The sequence below is a fragment of the Nipponia nippon genome, unplaced genomic scaffold (genome assembly GCF_047370975.1).
Source record: "Nipponia nippon isolate SJK-2023a ecotype South Korea unplaced genomic scaffold, ASM4737097v1 scaffold_2, whole genome shotgun sequence".
Taxonomy (NCBI): domain Eukaryota; kingdom Metazoa; phylum Chordata; class Aves; order Pelecaniformes; family Threskiornithidae; genus Nipponia; species Nipponia nippon.
The window spans coordinates 219688-241523 of NW_028262336.1; the positions used below are offsets into that span (position 1 = coordinate 219688).

At 42.9% G+C, this 21836-nt stretch overlaps 1 protein-coding gene across 4 annotated transcripts in view; it reads left to right on the forward strand.

Annotated features, from left to right (window-relative positions):
* Positions 1 to 21836, forward strand: part of LOC104018647 (ephrin type-B receptor 5) — a 79432-nt gene that overhangs the window by 19557 nt on the left and 38039 nt on the right. For 3 of the 4 annotated variants that reach the window (XM_087756983.1, XM_087756984.1, XM_009471805.2), the window contains exons 3-4: positions 10475 to 10539; positions 14956 to 15652. In XM_087756983.1, the coding sequence (XP_087613109.1) occupies positions 10475 to 10539; positions 14956 to 15652 (762 nt within the window). The remainder of the gene's footprint in view (positions 1 to 10474; positions 10540 to 14955; positions 15653 to 21836) is intronic. The other variant, XM_087756985.1, reaches the window with a different exon arrangement.

The window sequence follows — 21836 nt, forward strand, 5'->3', positions numbered from 1 at the left end:
CTATCTCAGAAGTGACAGTCTCAAAGAATAAATTTTTTGCCCCAGGAATAAGCTCCTTGTTCATGCTTTGCGCGTATTTGATTCTTGTGTTCCTGTTCTTGCACCATGTTTGTTTTGTGAAACGATCTCTTGATGTTTATACTGTTCTACAAGGCAGCATTCAGTGGGCTGAAATCAGGAATTTTTGTCTCTGCCATCTTAACAACTTGTCTCCTGTAACAGACATGGAGAGAATGCTTTGCATTAACAAGAAGAGGCAGTTTGTGTTGAGCCAGCAGAGGAGAGGCGGGAGAGAGCAGTGGAGACAGGATAGCGAAAAGGTGGGCTGGGGAAAAGAGAGGCCAAGAAAACGGGAGAAAAAAGAACAGATGATAGGAGGGAGGGTGATGAGAGCAGGAGATGAGAGCTATGGGAGAGAGTTAGAGAAGGGCAGAGGTATTGTAAACAATCCTCTTGTTTGTTCCAAGAAATATCCTTGCAGCTACATTTGCTCAATGAACTGCGCTGCTTTGTGGTGAATGTTCATCTCTTGCATATGTGAAAGCCTCTGAAAAAGGAGAGGGGGGAGAGGGGGAATCAAAGGGCGACAAGGAAGGAAAGACCTAGAGGGGGGGAAAGGAGAATAGTGTGAGATTTAAGAAAAAGAGGGTAGAGATTGGGAGGAAAAGACGACTGGTTTTTTGTTATTAATAATGAAGAAGAAAGCTTGTTAAAGCATCCCTTCTCTTAATAGGAGGGGAATGGAGTGGGAGGGAGTTCAGAGAGGAAATAATCGCTGTAAGATTATAATACAAATCCTTAAATCTCTGCAACTCTGTTAATTGCCGATTTAAAAATTATTTTACAAAAAGTACTATGTTATTCCTTAGTGTAACTGATAGAGGAACAGAGATAGAAAAGGGAGAGAAAATGTCCATTCTCTGCAAACATGAAGTAACTCAGCGATGTCTGTAGGAACTGACATTTTTGGAATTCGGTGATCACTCCTGTAAGTTTGTAGAGATAAAAGAATTTAGAAAACACTGTGTGATATGGCTTCACAGATCACATGGTTGAATTGCCTGGATTAAAATAGGATAGTAAAATTCTGCCTATGGAGATGAAGTAGTAAAGGTGCCCATGAGATGAATTTCAACTCTCAATTCAGAGTCAGGGGAGTCAGCACCTTGCGTTATGACTGTACTACATGGTCCTGGGATTGCACTCCAAAGCTAATTTGCATCTCAGAGGTAAGTATTTTTGTTGTGGTCAAAAGGCAAAGAAAAATTATGCGTAAGGGGAAGGAAAGTCTGATGATAACTGTGTAGAAAGCTTTGCTTTACTACAGAGTCATCCATAAGGAAGAAAAAAGGCCCACGGCCATTTTGTTGACTCATTACTGTATGTAATAGAAACTTGAACTTCAGGTTTCAAATTTAAGTTGAAAAATATAGGGAATATCCAGACTGGTCTTCAATTTTTGTAAGGTTTCTTGGAAGTTTTAGATGGTGTCTAACATACGTCTTGTCTCTAATGGAAGACAATTGACTGAGTGGGAAAATCAATCAAGGTAATTTTTCTTCCAAGTGTTTCTCAGGCATTTGAGGTAGGCTTAAACAGTCTGAATGTCTCACTTTTTGTCTCAAACTAAGCTTTGTTTGAAATTTTCTAACCAGAGAAAAACAATGTTGATAAAACCTTAATGTAAACGGTTAAGAAAAGAAGGAGAAGCTGTAGAGAGGGGAAGAAAAGTAGCCGAAGTATTCAAATGCACATCTTTCTGTGCATTATGAAGAGAGCAAATACTTTTTATGCAGAATGCTTTTTGGATATAAGGCAGGCAGTACCCTTTTACAGGACATAATGGGACTTTAAACCCCTTCATGACTCAGAAGTAAAGAAGCTCTTGTAAGCAATTGAAAATGGTGTGGTTTTTTTGTTATTGTTGTTTTTAGTGCATAAAAAGGAATCTTTAGGCTGAACTTATTTGATACAGATCTAGTACTTGGACACAGTGATTTCACTAGGAATGAGCGTGTCTGTCCAAAGTTTTCCAGACAATTTTTAGACTAGAAAAAAACCTGCATGGGAAGCATGAAGGAAAACTGCTTTGGAAACAGAAGACATTTGTAAACTTATTATTTCAGCTTTATAAAAGGAAACAAAATTACACAAAAGTTTTCACTGAGATTGCACTTCCCAATGTTTATGGCTCTGCAAGGGTTTTGGGGGTTTTAGTTTGGGGAGCATTATTTTTGAGCGACATGCTGGGTGAAAGAAATAGATTTTTTCCTTTTTCTCTATAATACATAAATACATAGAAATTTTATTTCTGGGAGTATCTGTATATTTATGTAATTACTGTCTACAGTTTATCATTTAACATCTTTGTAGGTTAACCCTTCTGATTGTAAAAGTTAGTGAAGCATAGAATTTAAGAATGCCTGTTGGGCTACAGTCAAAACAGCTGAGAGCAAGTGATAACTTGCTAATGAAATAGCTCTTACTAGGGCACAGAGTTGAATTTTCTGTGGAATATTGGTTTTGGTTTGACTGAGTTATAAATGTTTACAGCTGTAAACACAAGAGTTCATTTTGCAGAGCTCATTAAATACGTTCCAAAGGAATGATGTGTTCTGCATGTGAGTGACTGCATTTATTTTAAAACAAACTCTCCAGCCTGCAGAATGGCTGGACAGCCTTTCTAAATATCTTCTGGAAGTTCAAGATATAGAGAGGATAATTCTTTTGCTTTGGTAGAAACTTTTTTGTATTAAAAGTGTATCCTTGGCAAAAAGGAACGTGCAAGAAAAGGGTTGTGAGATCAGGCATTCTTATTTTATTTTTTTCCCATTTTTTCCCCTATCTTTTCTATTAGCTGGTTGTCATCTTGAGTTATTGAAAATAATGTACTGATTGCTCAAATTGGCTTGACTTTGAAGTGGAGGAAAACTATACTTTCCTCAAAGGTAATCTTCAGAGAAAAAAACACCATTGCCTTTTGTTTTATTATGTACAAAGGGAGGTTTAAATGGGTGTTATTTTACTTCAGGGAAAAAAAAAAAAGTAAAATTAACTTTTTACTTCAGTTGCTTGTGATTCACATGAGTTATTAAAATCCTAGTAAAGATTTTCTGTTACGTTCTTCCCAGTTCTTTCCTGACACTTCCCTGCATGCCAAAATCTTTGCCACATACTTGCAAAGCCCACGGCAGAGGAATCTCCTGTTGTAGACATTCAGAAGGTGAATGGGACTGGGCTGGATGTGCAGCTTGTTTGTAAGGGGAGGGGTGTCGGGGTTACCCTGTTGGTCAGTCTCGGCAGCTCCACTTGATTTGTTTTCTCCCTTAATAGAATACTCTGTAGTCCTTGTGCTAGGACATCCCCGTTCCCAGGTATGTACCATGCATAGCCCTATGTTGAAACTGTTCACAAGCTGCAGGCTAGCTCTTGCTGCTTGGAGGCCAGTAGAGGCCATCCATGCTGCTACTAACACTGTTTCTATTCAAAGCTAATTAAAGCTTCAAAGAAATGAACCGCATTCTTGTAATATACGGTACCTGGGACTTTCAGTATACGCTTCAGTGAAACCTTGGAAGACCCAAGCTCACTTTTTAATGTTTACGAAACAAAAAATAAGCAGGAAAACATAGATAAACTTTAAAAATCACACTGTACTGTCATCAAAAGTAGCCAGTTTGATGGTAGTGGCAGTTGCATAAGTTGTAGACTCAATAGTGGGTGTTTGCAGAATGAATCTCTTAAGCCGTGGAAGAATACATATTAGATTGTATTACAACGAAAGCTGTAGATAATAATTTAATTTGATTGCATATGCAAAGTTGAAACTAAGCATTTCATGTCTTTTTTTTTATTGGCTGTTGTCTGCATTTCCTGACATCAGCAGAGGAATTACTGCAACGTGCTAATCCTGGCAGTTCCCTAGAGCTTTAACAAAAGAATAGGGGACATCAAGAGAAAAATACACAGTCACTCATAAAGCTTAAAAGCTGTGCTACCTGGCAAATAGCTGTGTATTTCCATATCCTAGACCATTTAGCTGTCATTTCTCTCTTTCACAGATGGTACATAACTCCTGATAGGGGTGTGAGAATTCCTTCATGCGGATGACAACTTCGATGTTCTGATAGTGTCAGCATTTTGCTCTGACATAGCAAGTAGTTAAAAAATACCGTACTTCACGGAACTCACTAAATATGTATCCCATTGGCTCCAAATAGCTTTTTTTATTGTGTATGAGTACAGCAGTAATACAGGAACATTCACTGCAGGAATGACTTCACAATATAGATTTATCCAAGGAAAAAATCAAACTCATTTGTCTCATATAGGTTGGTTTTGTATATATTCTCTTATATTAGGAGGCATATTTTATAACTCTCTAGCTTGTTTTTTCATGTTAAGTCATAGCTGAACTGTAAAAAATACATTTTTTTGTTAAAAAACCAGTGATCTTTGTATTAAATAGTTATGAACAAGTGGGATTTTTTGGCTATTTTTGTTTGGTTTTTTACTTGTTTCATCAACTCCTCATTCTTGAAAAAGAAAATACTTGTTACAGTTGCATATGTCACTAGCCATTGATATTTACTGTTATTTACTTCACCACAATAGCTGTTTAGTTTTGGAAGAAGTTCTATTGTATTTCAGGCTTCCCAAAGGTTTAACTGTATTCTGTTTCCAAGTGGTAACCCACATAGATAAATATATTTGTTCAGTTGCATGATAAAAGGTTCATCTTCCCACACTCAAAGAAGCAGAGAGGAAAAATGAAAGGCAGGGGAACCCAAATAACCTAACAGAGAAACAAGCACTGTGACCCAGCTTCTCCCAGGGTTATCCCAGGAGCGCGATCAGCCCATTGAGTGGGAAGGGAACCCATTAAGATAAGTCAATGGAAGTGGTCTCTGGAACACCTTGCAGATTGAGGGGGGTTGCTGCCAACAGGGGCATGGGACTTACTATGGGATGTAGGGAAGATCATCTGGGGCTTCTGCAAAACTTACTGTGCGTTGTTTAGGGGAGGAACTATAGGTGAGGAAAGAGAGGGATCAAGGTAGTTTTGGGGAGGATCAAGTGTGAGAAAATAGAGAGATAAGGGGCCAGTCGTGTAAACAGGCTGCTGGTCAGTATGCCTGTGAGGCCTTGACCTGCACCTGATTGCCACAGTCTATCCGATCTTCCTATTAAATTCAATTTTTCACTGGTTACCTGGGTGAGGGGGCTTTATTTTGTGTATATGGATGTTTAAATACCAGCAACTGGAGTTGAACCACAGGTCAGAGGTGCCCATCTGTCAGTGCTCCCAGCAACTGGAGAGCCTGGAATGGATGAAAATCAAGTGCCAGGAACTCAAGCTGGACCACAGGTCATAGGATCTGTGCATCTGTGATGCCAGCAACTGGAGTGAGCGACCTTATATGAGTGAGTCTGTGATCTCTAGCAGATACCAAGCCAGACTAGCTGGTCAGTAGAGTAATTAGGTTGGGAAGCCAGGGAGAGACCAGAGAGTCTGGAGGATGAATGAGACACCTGTTTGTATGTGTGTGTCTCTGCGAGTGAGACAGCTGGAGGAGCTATCTACTGAGGGGATCGGGAGGTCCAGGCCAACTACTGGGGAGACCCCCAGAAGTTCTGGGGGTTCTTTGTGAGTCCTATCTGTATGTTGTGTATCTCTGTGCAACCGGAGGCTAGACGATCCAAGGGCCATCTCCTGGGTAGGCTGAGTGTCTAAGGGCAGTTACTGGAGGGATCCATAGCGTGTGTGCCTGTGCATGTGTTTGTGTGTGTGTAAGTGGGGTTCTGTGGATTGGGGCAGCACTACAGCAACTGGCTGTGGGCCTTGGGGGCTCACATGTCCAAGTGCCAGCAACCTGGAAGAACAAGAATCCAGGGCCAGCTGCTGGGTAGACTGCATGCCTAAGGCCAGTTAGTAGAGGATCCATAGTATGCCTCTGTGTGTGTGTGTGAAGGGACTTATCAGTGAGTGAGGGTGTCTCACTAGGAACAGGAGCGGGGCTGCAAGCTTCAGGTGCTTATATGCACAAGTGCCAGCAAATGGGGAGACCACAGATCCAGAGGTCAGCTACTGGAGACTGAATGGTTAAGGGCAATTATTGCAGGGATCCATATTGTATATAAATGCATATGTATCTCCCACTAACAGACCTTCATCCTGACCAGCCAGAAAGGGGAGCAGGATGAGGCTGTTGGTAGTGCTGTTGCTGTTTGCATGACTGGTGAGTGTTTCTGTCTGTGTTGATCTTCGTGGCCGGCCATGTGTATATGTGCAGTGCCTGCATGTGTTTGTGTGTGTGCCTATCGGGAATACCTACTCAACCTTGCTATTGGTTGGACCTGGGGACAGGGAGCCACAGCAGCCTTGCTTATGTGAGGTTACTGGATTTGGCAACCCCTAACAATACTTTTCCACAAGCCCAGAGAATGCTTTCTCTTTCTAGCCCTCTTAGAGAGTATTCACAGTCTTCCTACTTGTTCCTGTTCAAGGCATGATCATACAAGGCAGAATAAGCCCAGTAATATTTCAGTTCTTTTCAAGAAGTCTGTTAAGCCAGAGAGCTTTGCTGCCTTGGGGCATTCAGCAGCATAGCAAAGCAAACTCTCTGAATGTTACTTTTTGCCCTAGTGCCCTTTGCCCTATCTAACAATGTCCGTGTATATTTGGATATATTCAGTATTCAACTGGACAAGGCCTTGAGCAACCTACTGTAATGTAGCCTCGCCTTGAGAGGGCAGTGGATGAAGATGACCTCTGTACCTCCCTTCCAGCTTGTTTCATTCTGTGATTCTATGGTCTGGTCATTCTTAGCACCAGCTTCTAATCCCACAGGTAACAGGGATTCTTTTGCTGTCTTCTGAGGATCAAGTTTCTTCTCAGTGGCTATAGTTTGCGGGATTGTATAATTTCCTCTTGCACCACTCCACTGTTAAGACACTGAGGACAAGTATTCTTCAATCCAGAAAGCTGTTAGCCCATCTCTGCTTTCATGAAGGTTGTCCAAGGGTCAATCATCCTTGAGTGAATAGTCATCTTCTTTCATCAGGGGAACATTTTGCCTATAACACAAGCACAAAGTGTCTTGCTTGAAAGTATAGGCTAACCAAAATCTGAAAATCATTAACATGCCTATTCTGAACAGCCTGATCTGTAATAGCAACTTCCAACCTCTGCCCAGTTGATCTTGATGTCGACATTATAGTATAGTGCAGCCCAAAACGTTGGTTTGTGACATAAGTACAGACTGGTACTAGCATAAGCCTTTTGGATTTTTTCTCACCCTTTCTGGCCTGCAAGAACAGAGGACACTGAAATGAGAGTGTAGTTATGAAGAGTGTAATGAATCCATTTGACTCTGGTATAAAAGGTGATTTTTTTTTTGTTTAGGGAAGAGAAATACAGGAGAATCTCTCATCAGCTATTTTTCTCTTCTTTGAACTAAAATAACAGTCATAATAAGAAAATGGAAAGTCATTCTTCAAAAATATAAGATTAAAGCAGGAGTCAAAGAAGAATAGTCATGATTTCGTGTGTTTAAAAGCCTCCAGATTGCTCAGATACCTTGATTATTCCTCATTTTTAATCCAGAGTGGAATATTGTTCTGTTGATACTCTGAGGTCACCTCAATAAGTGCTGTCTCTAGTAGCATCCTGGACTGTCCTGGTCCTGGGTCTGATCTGATCTTGCAAGACCCTTGATTCTGAGCAAGATAGAAAGCCATTTTTCTTCCAGGTTGGTAAATTCAGCTGAACAGATCATTGCTATCTGCACTGAACAGCAGCAGAACACTGGTCTGGCCCAGCACACTGAGGATGTGGAATGCTACATCAGTACTAATAAAGTGGCAGAGTGAAGGCTTATACCTGTACACTGGTACGTAGTCATTCATACTGTAAAATTATTAGCACAGTCATGGGTTTGGCCCGTGCCAACTAACCTTCTCCTAAACAGTGCCCAGGCATAGGTCAGAGGTTAGGATGGACCAAGGACCATTCCTGAGAGATTGTTTGGATGCAACCATGCACTTCTGTGGGGTTGGAGTTTTTATGTGAATATGAACCACGCTGTGCTTGTTGTCCTCAGAATTAGAGAGCAATCTAACAGTTTGTTAGATTTATGAGTGTACATGCAGCTAGTGTGACTGGGGATCTGATTCAAGGCATACAGCCAGTAGGAGAGGGAGAAAAAGAAGAAAAATAGTGAGGGACTTTTGACTGTAGGTCACCAAATGAGATCTATGCACGCAACGTTCTTGTGTGCTTTTCTTATTTTTCTAATGCTTCCTGACTTAAAATACTTACTGTGAGAGGGACAGTTCTGTCTGCGTCAGGCTGCCTGTATCTGTTCGCCTATGAAATATTCATGTGCTTGATAAAGATTACCTTGCTCACTAGTGAGAAGCTGTCTGGAGAATATGCTTCCTCCTAGTCATGGCAGAGCCCAAGCTGCTGAGTAAGTCTTCTTCTCTGTTTTCTCTCTTCTTTCCTTTCTCACTTTTTATCTGGCTTCCCATGTCCTGATTTACTTTTTTCTACTTTATTTTCTCCTAGAGTTTCCATGGGGTACTTGCATTATACTTTGGTAAACGGGAGACTCAGACCTGTTTAGGAAAAAAGTTCTTTCTTTGTTGAAAAATGACAATGTTGTATATTATTCCAGCATATCAAAGCCATGTTTGGGAACCCAGTGGCAAAGTACTGACATGACAGAGTGCAACCCCTGTGCCAGACTGTGCAATTCAGACAGTAACGTGGCGGGGGGGGGAATGCCAAGTCCCTCTGCTGCCAGGACTGCCTGGGGGAAGACTGTGCCTCAAGGAGGCATAGGCCTTTCACAGATGTTTTGCCACTCAGAGGAGGCATCTGAGCTGAGCTATCCGTGAGTGCCGAGCTGCTCAGCATTTCCTGAGGTCTGTTAGGTAATTTCAGTGGGGTTGTGCTTTAGCTGTAACCAGTAGCTCTTTCCAGTTCTGGCAAGCCAGCCCAGATATTTTTGCACTGCTTTTGAAGCAAGGAACTGCATGAGCTCCTCAGGAAGGCCTAAGAAATATGCGATCTCCTGTAGGAATATAGGGAACATCAGTTTGGGGACATCGATGAAGCCTGAGGTCTGGATAAACTCGCTTACTTGTCATGTCTGCTTTAGGATGAGTCTAGTCTTTCCTTTCTGCTGATTAATGTGGAGTACTGATTGGGATAGTGAAGTCAGCAATCCATAATTTTGAAACAGAAACTGTTGAGGATCTCTCCTGCGTAAAACATGGGACAATCATATCATTAAACCTTTGCAAGGAGAATAATGATTCCTGAATAAGTGAGATGTTGCTGTTGGGTTTGGGGCTTTTTCGGTTTGTTTTTGGTTTGTTTTTTTGGTTTGTTTTTTTTTTTTTTTTAAACAAAGCAGTAAGATAGAAAAATGAAAATTAAAATAAGAAAGCAGAAGAGATTGACTTTCTAGAATTTAAGAAAAAGCGGTCGATTTGTACAGTATTAGTACCTATTTGACAGTCTTTTTCTTCCCCTATGTGCTCACTATAAATGTACACAGAAAAGCGCACGTGCTTGCATACCAGTAACTTCCAGGGTGGTCTCAGACCTTGACATTCACTTCTGGAGAATGCTATGTGTATAGCTTGCACTGTCACAATCTCTTATGTATTTCTTTGTACCTGAACAGAAAATAACATCTCCAAGAGCAGTCAAGTCTATTACCTGTCTCCAGTGGTAGATTCAATAGCAATGGAAAAGCAGACTAGTTGTGGGAATAAGCTAGGCCTGTGAAGTTCTGCATGTACCCTACTCCTGAGCAGTATAATGGAAGAGACTATATAATACTGATTTTCTGATAAAACTAGGACTCGTACACAGGCTTGCATGCTAATGCCCATCTCCAGAACAAAGTGAACCCATTACAGGATCAACTGGGTCATCATCCTAAACTCCCACAGAAATTTGGTTCCAGAGATGGAAACAAAAGTGTCTTGGCCTTGTGTCCACATTTACACCTGCAGATAAAATGGGCGACTGTCGTCCTGATGAGACTGGCATGCATTCATATAACTCAACTCTCTGTCCCACCCTTTCCTTTCCAAAAGGAGGGTGGCCTCATCTGTACTGCTCATTACGATAACTTTGCTCCATGCTGTCAAGGTGCTTACACTTTGCCTGAGAAAGTTTTCGTCTGGCCAGAATATTGCCAAGCAATTTGCATGATTATGTGCCCAGTGCCTCTGCCCCTGTCTTGGCCCTGCTTAATTTACTAGTATGGACATAGCCTGTCATATTTAATCTCAAAACATGAATGTATATGTTCTGGGTGTGTGGAAGCTCTCTACAAGACATGTTTTGGGGGGTTTTTTTCAGGGACAATCTTGTGAGGGACAGATAAGATTTTAGCTTGACTTGGAAAAGCACAAAATACTTTTTTTTTTATTTAATTTTTTAAAATATAAACAGAAATACTTCTGGATACCACTGGAGAGACCTCAGAGATTGGCTGGACCACCCACCCTTCTGATGGGGTAAGCATTTCCCTTGTCCTCTTCTTGACCACACTTCTGCTGGGAAGGCATGCATGCAGCTGATGAAGAAAGGGAAACTGGAACCAATGACACTTGTTTTATGGATTTTTTACATATGAACAATTTGAACACAGTACATTGTACAAAGCCAGATTGTTAAGAGAAGAGGATACTGGGTGGGATACTATTGCCACCTCCTTACCCTCTTCCTTCCACCCTCCTTCAGAAATACTCATGAGGTCTCCAGCCATCCCTCCACACAGTCTAACTAGAACAGAACAGAACAGTACAGAACAGAGAGACTAGACTAGACTAGACTAGACGAGACTAGAATAGAATATTTCAGTTGAAAGGGACCTACAACGATCATCTCGCCCAACTACCCGATCACTTCAGGGCTGACCAAAAGTTAAAGGATGTTATTAAGGGCATTGTTCAAATGCCTCTTAAATGCTGACAGGCTTGGGGCATTGACCACCTCTCTAGGAAGCCTCTTCCAGTGTTTGACCACCCTCTCAGTAAAGAATGTTTCCTAATGTCAGGTCTGAGCCTCTCCTGAGGCAGCTTTGAACCATTCCCACGCATCCTATAACTGGATACCAGGGAGAAGAGATCAGCACCTCCCTCTCCACTTCCCCTCCTCAGGAAGCTCTAGGGAGCAATGAGGTCGCCCTTCAGCCATCTTTTCTCCAATCTAGACAGACTCAGTGTCCTTGGCCACTCCTCATAGGACATGCCTTCCAGCCCTTTCACCAGCTTTGTTGCCATCCTTGAATACAACAGATGCACCCCAGACTGTGGTTTGCCCTCCTGGCTGCCAGGGCACACTGCTGACTCATATTAAGCTTACCGTCAACCGGCACCCCTAGATCCCCTTCTGCAGGGTTGCTCTCCAGCCACTCCTCTCCGAATTTATACGTGTGTCCAGCATTCCTCCATCCCAGGTGCAGAATCCAGCATTTGTTCATGTTAAATTTCAGCCACTGATGATTACCTAATGCTCCAGTCTATCTAGATCCCTCTGCAAGGCTTCTTGTCCCTCAAGAGAGTCAACAGCACCTCCCAGTTTGATATCATCAGCAAACTTGCTAATGGTGCATTCAACTCCTGCATCCAGATAATTGATTAAAATACTGAACAGAACTGGCCCTAGAATTGAGCCCTGAGGAACACCACTGGTGACCGGTCGCCAGCCAGATGTAGCCCCATTCGCTACAACCCTTTGAGCCCTGCCGTTCAGCCAGTTCTTCACACAGCGCACCGTGTACCTTCTCATCCCACAGCTGGACAACTTGTCCAGAAGGATGCCGTGAGGTACAGTATCAATATACTAAAATCCAGAAAAACTACCTCGGCTACCTTCCCTTCATCCTCTAGGCAGATCATAGAAGGATGTCAAATTAGCTAGACATGACTTTCCGTTTGTGAACCCATGTTGACTGTGCCTGATGATTGCATTGTTCTTTAAAGGTCTGTCAATAATACTCAGTATGATCTTCTCCATAATTTTTCCAGGTACTGAGGTTAGACTAACAGGTCTGTAGTTTCCTGGGTCTTCCCTCATGCCCCATGTTGGAATAACATTGGCTAGCTTCCAGTGAGTAGGGACCTCCCCAGACTCCCAAGACCTTTGGTAGATGATCAAGAGGTGTCCTGCTGTAACATCCGCTAGCTCCTTCAGTACTCTGGGATGAATCCCATCAGACCCCATAGACCTGCGAGCATTCAGGTGATACAACTGGTCCCTTACAATTTCAGTGTTCACAAATGGAAAGTCATTGTTCCTGCATTCGCCGTCCTCCGACTTGGGGGACTGGGCAGCCCAAGTTCTGTATTATTAAAGACTGAGACAAAAAAAGCATTGAATGCCTCCACTTTTTCTTCATCCCTATTAGTCAAGTGACCACCTTGAACAAGTATCTGTCCAATGTTTTCTTTAGACCTCCCCTTGCTATTAACACACTTAAAAAAGCCTTTCTTGTTGTCTGACACAACACTGGCCAGTTTCAACTCTAATTGAGCTTTGCCCTTTCGTGTCTTTTCCCTGCAGATACAAACCACAGCTCTGTAATCTTCCTGCAAAGCCTGACCTTGCTTCCAGAGATCATAGTTTCTTTTTCCTCTTGAGCTCTAAGAGGAGTTCCCTGTTCAGGCAAGATGGTCTTCTGCCCCACTTGGTTGACTTCCAACACACTGGAATTGCCTGCTCCTGTGCTTCTAAAAGCTGGTTCTTAAAAACTGACCAGCACTTACGGACTCCTAAGCCCTCAAAAGCAGATTCTTGGGGGACACTGCTAAGTAGCTTCCTGAACAGCTTAACGTTTGCTCTCTTGAAATCCAGGGTAGAAACTCTGCTGTCCTTTTTTCTCATTACACCAAAAACTTTAAACTCAACCATTTCGTGATCACTGTGGCCAAGACAGCCACCTACCATCACACCTCCCACAAGTCCTTCTCTATTCACAAATAGCAAGTCTAGGAGAGCATCTTTCCTAGATGGCTCACTGAGTACTTGCGACAAGAAGTTTTCTTCCTCAGACTTCAGGAATTTCCCAGACTTGCTTGTCATAGCAGTATGGTATTCCCAGTGGATGTCTGGGAAGTTGAAATGTCCCATAAAGACAAGGGCTACCGATCCAGAGATTTCTCCTAATTGCCTATAGAATAACTCATCAGTGCTAACATCCTGGCTGGGCCATCAGTACTAGACACCCACTACAACATCTCCTTTGTTTTCCATCCCCCTAATCCTCACCCAGAGGCTCTCAACCACATCATCGCTAACTGTAAGGGCTGTACAATCAAACCTCTCCCTTACGTACAGTGCAACTCCTCTACCTCCCCTGCCTTGCCTGTCCCTCCTGAACAGCCTGTAGCCCTCCATCCCAGCACTCCAATTGTGAGACTCATTCCACCAAGTCTCACTAATACCAATGACATCGTAGCTCTGGGAACTGACCAACGCTTCCCGTTCATCCTGTTTGTTTCTTATGCTGCGTGCATTGGTGTACAAGCATTTCAGATGTGCGCCTGACCTCTCCGTGCTCCCAGGAGTAGCATAAATGTTCCCATTAGCATTGCCACCTTCAGACGATGCCATGCCAACCCTTGGCTTACCGTCAGCTCTCCTGGTGGTATCCCCTTCCGCCATCGATTCTAGATTAAAGCCCTCTCAATCAGTCCCACCAGCTTACAAGCAAAGATGCGTTTCCCCCATAAGGACAGGTGGATTCCGTCAGGCCCCAGCATACCTTGTGCCTCAAAGACTATTCCATGGTTATAAAACCAAAAGTTTTGTCGGAGGCACCCATCCTGAAGCCAGATATTGGTATCTTGGGGTCGCCTGTTTCTTCCAAAGTCTCTCCCCATTAGTGGAAGGATTGAGGAAAACACTACCTGTGCTCCTGAATTTTTTAGCATTCTTCCCAGGGTCCTGAAATCTCTTTTGATCAACCTTAGACTTCTTGTTGCAACATCATTAGTACCCATGTGAAAGAGCAGGAGTGGATAATAGTCTGAAGGCTGTGCTAAGCTCTTCCATCATCTGGTGAGATCCCTAATCTGGGTCCCAGGGAGGCAGCAGACTTCCCTGAAAAGAGTGTCTGGTCTGCAAATGAGTGCTTCCTGTGTGGGTGCTCACACAGGAGGCAGTCATCAGTGACCATAACTTGCTACTGTTGCTTCTCGGCACTGGTCTTAAAGCAGGTCTTGTTGCGAGGAGTTGGTCAATCTGACCTTGGCAAGAGTGCTTGCACAGGTTCCTTGTCTTCTATTTCATGATGTGCTTCATCTGTCATACCCAGGGCCTTGTGCCTATTCTGTAAAGGCAGTTGAGAGGGTAAGAAGGGGTTTCTCTTACAACTCCATGCAGTACCCCTTCCTCCTGGCACAAAACAGATCATGGAGCTGCCCCCGTAGTGGCCATGCTGAGTTGGCTTTTGTGCATTGGAGATGGCAGACCACAGCTCCAACTGTGATAAAGTTGGGTAGAAGGGACTCCTGGTTTAATGTTTTCTCCAAAGAACAGTGTCTTCTTTCTCTGTCTCATTTGTTTGTGTTGTGAGTCTTGTCTCTGGAGATGAGAGATGGGGAAATAGGAGGGAAGAAAGTGTGATGCGCTGCTTTTAAGATTCTCAATGCCATGTGACAGGTTTGCATGAATTATGTTTTCTGTCACAGTGGTTCTTACTTGCAGGCTTTAACAGCTCTTCTTTACAAGGTCATACTTTGTCCTGTCTAGGGTGTTGTGCTGCACATGCACATGCACGTTAGCAGGTTTAAGTCTTGTCATAGACATGGCAAGGAGAAGGGAGGGGAAGAAGAAGGTCTGTCCTGTATTTTTGGTGCAGTTGAACACTGAATCCATGGTTTTTTTACTATTTCTTCTTCCTTTTCTCTCCCATATATCCATTATAGTGGGATGAGGTAAGTGTCCTGGATGACAAGAAGCGCCTGATCCGAACCTTTGAAGTCTGTAACGTGGCTGAACCAGGTCAGAATAACTGGTTGCGTACTCACTTCATAGAGCGACGCGGAGCCCACCGAGTCCATGTCCGCCTCCGTTTCTCAGTGAGAGACTGTGCCAGCATGCGCACTGTGGCCTCTTCTTGCAAGGAGACTTTCACACTCTACTACCACCAGTCGGAGGCTGACATAGCCTCTCAGGAACTGCCAGAGTGGCGTGAGGGCCCCTGGACCAAAGTGGATACTATTGCAGCTGATGAAAGCTTTTCCCAGGTGGACAGCACTGGGAAGGTGGTAAAGATGAATGTTAAAGTACGTAGCTTTGGGCCGCTCACCAAGCATGGCTTCTACCTAGCCTTTCAGGACTCAGGAGCCTGCATGTCCCTGGTGGCAGTCCAAGTCTTTTTCTACAAGTGCCCAGCTGTGGTGAAAGGATTTGCCTCCTTCCCTGAAACTTTTGCTGGAGGGGAGAGGACCTCACTGGTGGAGTCACCAGGGACGTGTGTACCAAATGCTGAAGAGACAAGCATGACTGGGTCTTCAGGTGTTCGGTTGCACTGCAATGGAGAAGGGGAGTGGATGGTGGCCATTGGACGATGTACCTGCAAGGCTGGCTACCAGCCTGTTGATGATGAACGAGCCTGCCAAGGTGAGAGACCCTTTTTCCCCACCTCTTCAGCAGCCACTTCTTTGTTGGTCCTCAGTAGTATTTGGCATATGCCAAAAGTTCACAGAGCTAGGAGAGTAAATAATTTCTCACAGAGGATGCTTACTAGCAGCCTCTTCTGACACTGTTAGCTCTTCAGGCTGGAGTTGGAGTGACCACTTCTTGGTGCTAAGAACATGGTTGGAAACTCCACTCAGGCTTTAAGTCAAGCTGCCACAAGAGGCAGCCTGTTAGGCTACATACACAGAATTAGCAGGAGTTGTAACTAGCCAGCTCTAACATAGTTCCACTTCTTTACCAAGAGGCAACAGCATTCGAGGAGAGATCCTACAAGGAGCAAAGCTGAGCCCAGAGCTAATACACTCTACCGTCCCACCTAATTTGGGCCCTTTTGTGCTGTTGGAACTAGTGATAAAAAAAAGAAAGGGGAAATGGCAGCAGCCTGGTCATGGGACAGGGAACGTGCAGCAGGGATCTATGAGCCTGGGTCAGTAAGAAAAAGCAGTCATAATGGTATTATCCCTACCTCTAATGTGCTCCGTGCCCTGGGGCCCATGGTATGTTCTGTGAAATGCTTGTAGGAGGTAGAATAAATTACGTATCACCCAGTAATGGTATTGGGCCAAAATCTGGCCAAGCCCGAACACCCCGTCTAGTGTCATGACTGTCTTCCTATCTCAGGCTTAAGACAGTCCATTAGACCAAACTGCTTCTGTTGGTTATATAATTTTGTGTATAATGTTCTTCTGGTGGATCCTTAGTTTTAATATGCATCTACTCAAGATCTCTCAGCTATATAAAATGTTGCTGCACCAGCCTTAGTACTCTAAAAAATTAAATGTAATGTGGAACCCAGTTTTGGCTGCAGACACAATTTTGTCAGTTGGGTTATAATTTATTCAAATAAGAGTTCAGTTGGGACATTGAGAGTACAAATATTCTGGTTAACACCAAGTGCAAATGCAACGAATGGTTGTCAATATGTTATCTTAAATTCCTGTTTCATGAAGTGATTGCAGTCATGCAAAATAATTCTGTTAAAATACAGTTCATTGTGCTGGAGATTTATAAAGCAATTAATATTGGTAAGTGCTTTTTATTTGTTTAAGCTTTGGGAATGATTAAAATGTATGCTCCTTTTTATCCTGCTCATCCTGAAAGAAATGTAACTACATTCCTACAGTGTTTCTCCTGAGACAGAAAGCTCAGACAGACATAGAGCAGCTCTCTATGGCACTAGCTGTGTTGTCTGCATCAGTAGCATGATGAACCGCGTCAGTTCACAATCCGGGTAAACTGCCAGTCAATAATTTAGGAGCAGATAGTAGTCTTAAGCACTCAAAAAATCTGGAAATGAGGCTTGGCAAATAAAATTAGGGATTTTTTAAAAATCTATCTTCCCTTTCTTGTAGCATTCAATGAAAGCTGACACTCCCTTGCAGCCCCATTATCACTGAAGCTGGAGATAGATGAAAATGGTAAATATTTTAAGGAATAACTGAAATAATCACAGTTTATCAAACCACAAAATACAGTTCCCATCATTTATTTCCTGGGATTCCATGAGCAGCTTAGAACAACCAAATGATGAACTTTAATGTTAGAAGGTATTTTTTCTCCTCATGTTTCTCATAAACTCCTCTGGCTTGATCACCATTCCTGATCTCTTCTGCTAACAATATGTTGCTGTCCTGTCTGAATGGAGGCACGTTCAGCTAGCGTAGTTTGTCCCCTTGCTTGGTGTTTCTTTGCGTGGAGTTCTTTCCAGGACTTCTCTGTATGTTCTCCCTTCTTCCTAAGAACAGGAGTACACTGCATTACAGAGTTGCTACAGTGGTCTATATGAAATACAGAACAAAAGCAGTAGCCCAAAGGCAGATTTCTACTGATGATCCTACAGAGAGCTCTTCTTAATAAGACTGAAGAATGAGCCGAGGATAGGAAGGAGAAGCAAGTTTCCGTCTTATACTTTAGTAGAAGAGTGTGTGGGCATTGCCTTCCCCCTCACCATATGGAAGCCTGTGAAGTCCTTCCTGGACCAGCTGTTACCTCTTTATTTAGAACAAAGAATCTGACAAGAACCATTCTGAGCAGATAGATAGAAAGCCCTTTTTTTTTTTTTTTTTCCTGCCCCCTACCATGAGTTAAGATACTTTCTTTCATTCGTTTCATAAGACTGCCTGCTGTTACTTACTACGTGGCCAATTTCTCCAGCTAAACAGAAGAGTGAAACAACATCCCTCTAGGTGATGTGGCATTAGGTATGTGTGGGATTCACTTTTGGCTTTATCCAAGTAGACTTTTTCTCATGCTGAACAGTCAGAAAGGAGAATGGCAGTTTACAGAGGAAAAAGGAAGGCTGGAACCTTAGCTCCTTTACTTTCTGTAGATGAATACACAGAGGTTGCCTTGCCTTGCAAGGTTTCCTGCAACTCTAAGTGTTTTTCCACATAGAAGGTCGGAAATCGAAAGTTTGGGGTGATTAGGCCATCCTAGGCTACTGGTTCCCAAAATTCTGGACTGATTGCCTGTTGTCCCACATCTTCTTTCAGATCGACAGATTCGTTACTGAAAACAGTTGTTCGCAGATTCCATCCCCACAAACCATTTTACAATATAATGTGTTTCTTTGGATTCACTGCCCACTGCCTATCATCGCCTTTTAGCTAAAAGTCACATGGGATTTAAGTTACCAGATGCTTTTGAAAATAATACTTAGAATTCATGACTGAGACTTTTTAAAAATATTTCAAAAATGACTGTGGAGAAAAAAGAGAAGAGAAATCACTACTTGATAAAGTGCTAAGCTGACTTCCAAATGAAGAAGTAAAGTGAGCTCTTAGCTTGAAAAATCACTGAAATAGAACTATTAATTTGATAATGCATAGTTTATCTTTTTTTCTTTTAAGTCCAAATACAAATTAATTCCAAGTCGGTTCCACCAGTCAAGCTCCATATCTGTTTTTCTACTCAGTCCCATAGCAGTATCCAATATGATGTTTGTCCCACATCACTGAAAATGTGCCATTTCTGTATAAGTATACCCCTACCTCTGCAATTACCTTCTAGCTACTCACCTGCTGTTTCTGTCGCTCAGAGGACTGACTTTTCTCCTTTTATCCAGCTTTGATGTGTGAGGGAGAGAAGATGATGGGACTACAAAAGAAAAACATACATGGAACCATATTTAGAAAGGGATAGAGTGGAGGGAGCTATTTCAATCAGGACATTGCGGGCAGGTCTTTGCATCCTTGTTGAAGTCCCCTTGTTGGACTTGGACTGCTGATCCCCTTGTTGGGTATCACAGTGTACTGGGTTTACATGCCAAGGTTCTAGTAGTGGTGGGGGCTGACGGGGTGGCCTCTGTGGCAAGAGGGCAGGGGCTGTCCCATGCCAGACATAGCTTTTTCCAGACAGCTCTGCAACAGACCCACCACAGGACAGACACATTAGCCACGTGTGTGGCACCTCTGTGCAAACATGTTTAAGAACGGGCAGAAAACATCGGCCAGAGAGAGGAGGAGGGAAAAAAAGAGTGAGAAACAGCAGAGGGAACACCAAGGTCAGAGAAGGAAGAGGGGAGATACTCCAGGCACCGGAGCAGATATTCTCTGCAGCTTGTGGAAGACCCCACGCTGGAGCAGACATCTGCACTGCAGCCTGTGGAAGAGCCCACGCTGGAGCAGATGGATGTTTCCTGAAGGAACTGTGGCTGATGGAGAGCCCCCACTGGGGCACGGGAAAAGTGTGAGAGGGAAGGAGTGACAAACTGCACACCCGATATGCTACCCTGTGATGCTTGGGTGGAGTAGAAGAGTTTGGAGTGAAAAAGAGTTAAGTTGAACTTGGGAAAGGGAGGAGGAAAGGTGTTGTTTTAATGTTTGTTTTTGTTTTCTCATTACCCAAATCTATTTTAATCAGCAATAAATTAAATTAATTTTCCCCAAGCCAAGCCTGTTTTGCCTGTGATAGTAATTGGTAAACAATCTCCCTGTCTTTATCTGTACCCACGAGCTTTCTCATCATACTTTCTCCCTATGTCTTGCTGAGGAGGGGATGCGAGAGAGTGGCTGGGTGGGTATTTGGCTGTTTGCCAAGGTTAACTCACCACATGGCTTTTCCTGTCTTCTTTCCCTGGATGTTTCTGAGAGTATTGAGGAAGCAAAAGGTCTGCCTGTCTTCTGTAGTAGCTGTAATTGGCTCTTCCGTAGGATGCAAGGGTGTACAAAGAAGTCAGATGGAGAAGAAGATTCTGTAAAATTGCCCATGGCATGTGGCCATATGTAGTCCCTTCTGATTGCAGAAGGAATCACATCTGTATTACTGATAACTGGCGGAGCTAGTAACCGCGCACACAGCTCTTTGAGGGCTCATTTGGGAAGAATATCGCATGATTATTTTTGTGTTATTAAAAGATGCCCTTCCTTACCAGCCCGGATAAACTTTTTTCAGTGTGTGAGGCTAAGGCAATGTTAAGAGTTATGTTAAAGCATAAGCTTCAGCAGTCTGCTAAAAATATGCATATACTATTAGCAAAAAAAAAAATACGAATTTTAATCACTTAAAAAATGCTTCTTTTAAAGCCATAGAATAATTTACATTGCAAGGACCTGTAGAAGTCATCTGCTCCAACCCCTACTCAAAGCAGGACCAAATTGGGTTAGGTCACTCAAGGCCTATTCTAGTCTAGTTTTCATTATTCCTAAAGATGAAGATTCCACAATGTCCCTGGACAGCTGTTCCAATGTTTGATGACACCTGTGGTGAAATCTATTTTTCCGATATAGAAGGAGATTGCAATAAGGTGTAATCAGTGATTATTATAACTTGTGTCTCATGTTCTACCACCTTGTGCCTACACCTTCTTTATATCCTTCCATTAAGTGGCTGATGCCAGCCATAAGTTCCCCCCCACCCCAGCCTTCTCTTCTTTAAAATGAACACACCCAGTGACTTAGCCTCTCCTGAGTAAGAGCTTTAACTTCGAGGTAAACTCACAGTTGATAATAATGTTTGATGCCTTGTGCTAGGTTATCTATTTATATTTTTTTTCCTTACGTATTGCTCCTTTCATGAGCTTCTCCAGCCTTATTCTGTGACATGCACATACATTTTGGTGCTTTTCAAGTAGTTTGCTGCTTTTCCTATGTCCAGTGGTTGCTCTTTACTCATATTCCATCCTTTCCCTGCCCAAATCTTTCCTCTCTTGTTTTGCCTTTTTTTCTTCACACAGCCCATTCCCTGGCAGTCCTCCCAATATGTAACTAGCTAATAATTGCTTCAGCTCTACCTCTTTTACCTAAAAATCCCTTATTCAACTGATCTTCTATCAACAGTTCAGCAGGAAACAGTTCCTCGTCACTTCATTTATTTTATCTCAGTTGATTTGATGCTCTCCTTTTCCATTTAAAAAAAACCAAAAGCCACACTCTTCTCTCCTTATGTTTCTTTCATTTTCCGCTATCTCTTCCCCACCTAAACAGTTGTAGAGACGATGAAACTCTAGATCAACCTAGGGCCCTGTCACTTCACCATGCCTTGCTTCTAACTCTGGCTGATTCCACCTCATTCAGAACAAGATGCAAGATCCACAGTAACAGTCATTGTGGAATATCCTACCCCGGTGGGAAATTACTCCCTATCACCATAGGCTTATTTCTGGGGTAAAAAAAAGGGAATGTTTTATCTAAAAGTTACTTAGATTTTTCTTCTCCAGTGTGTCTTCTGTATGCTAATTATGCCATCTTCCTTGCATTATAAGAGAGTAATGTCTAAATCGTATTTCTACAATTTTATCAGTTATTAAATCTTTCCTTGATCCTGCCCTCTGTAACTGCCAAACTCCATCCCTCTTTCCAGTTGATTCAGTTCAGGGCTTATTCCAGCAGTGCCTCCCATTATCTAGCTAGAGCAAGTGGCATGGCCCATACCAGTTACCGTCTCTTTTAAACTCCATGCTGATTCTGCTTTGCCTAGAGTCATTCTCATTTGAGGCCCTCGGTAGCTCTGCACATCCAGTTTTCCCTAGGCCTCAAATTCAGCTACGTCCATTCATCCCTCCCAGTTTGACGCCAGTGCCAGCTTTGACAGCTGTTCATTTTTGGTACTCTCACATCTAGTATTCATTCTTGCTGCCCCACCGTACACCTGGGAGCAGAACTCCCAT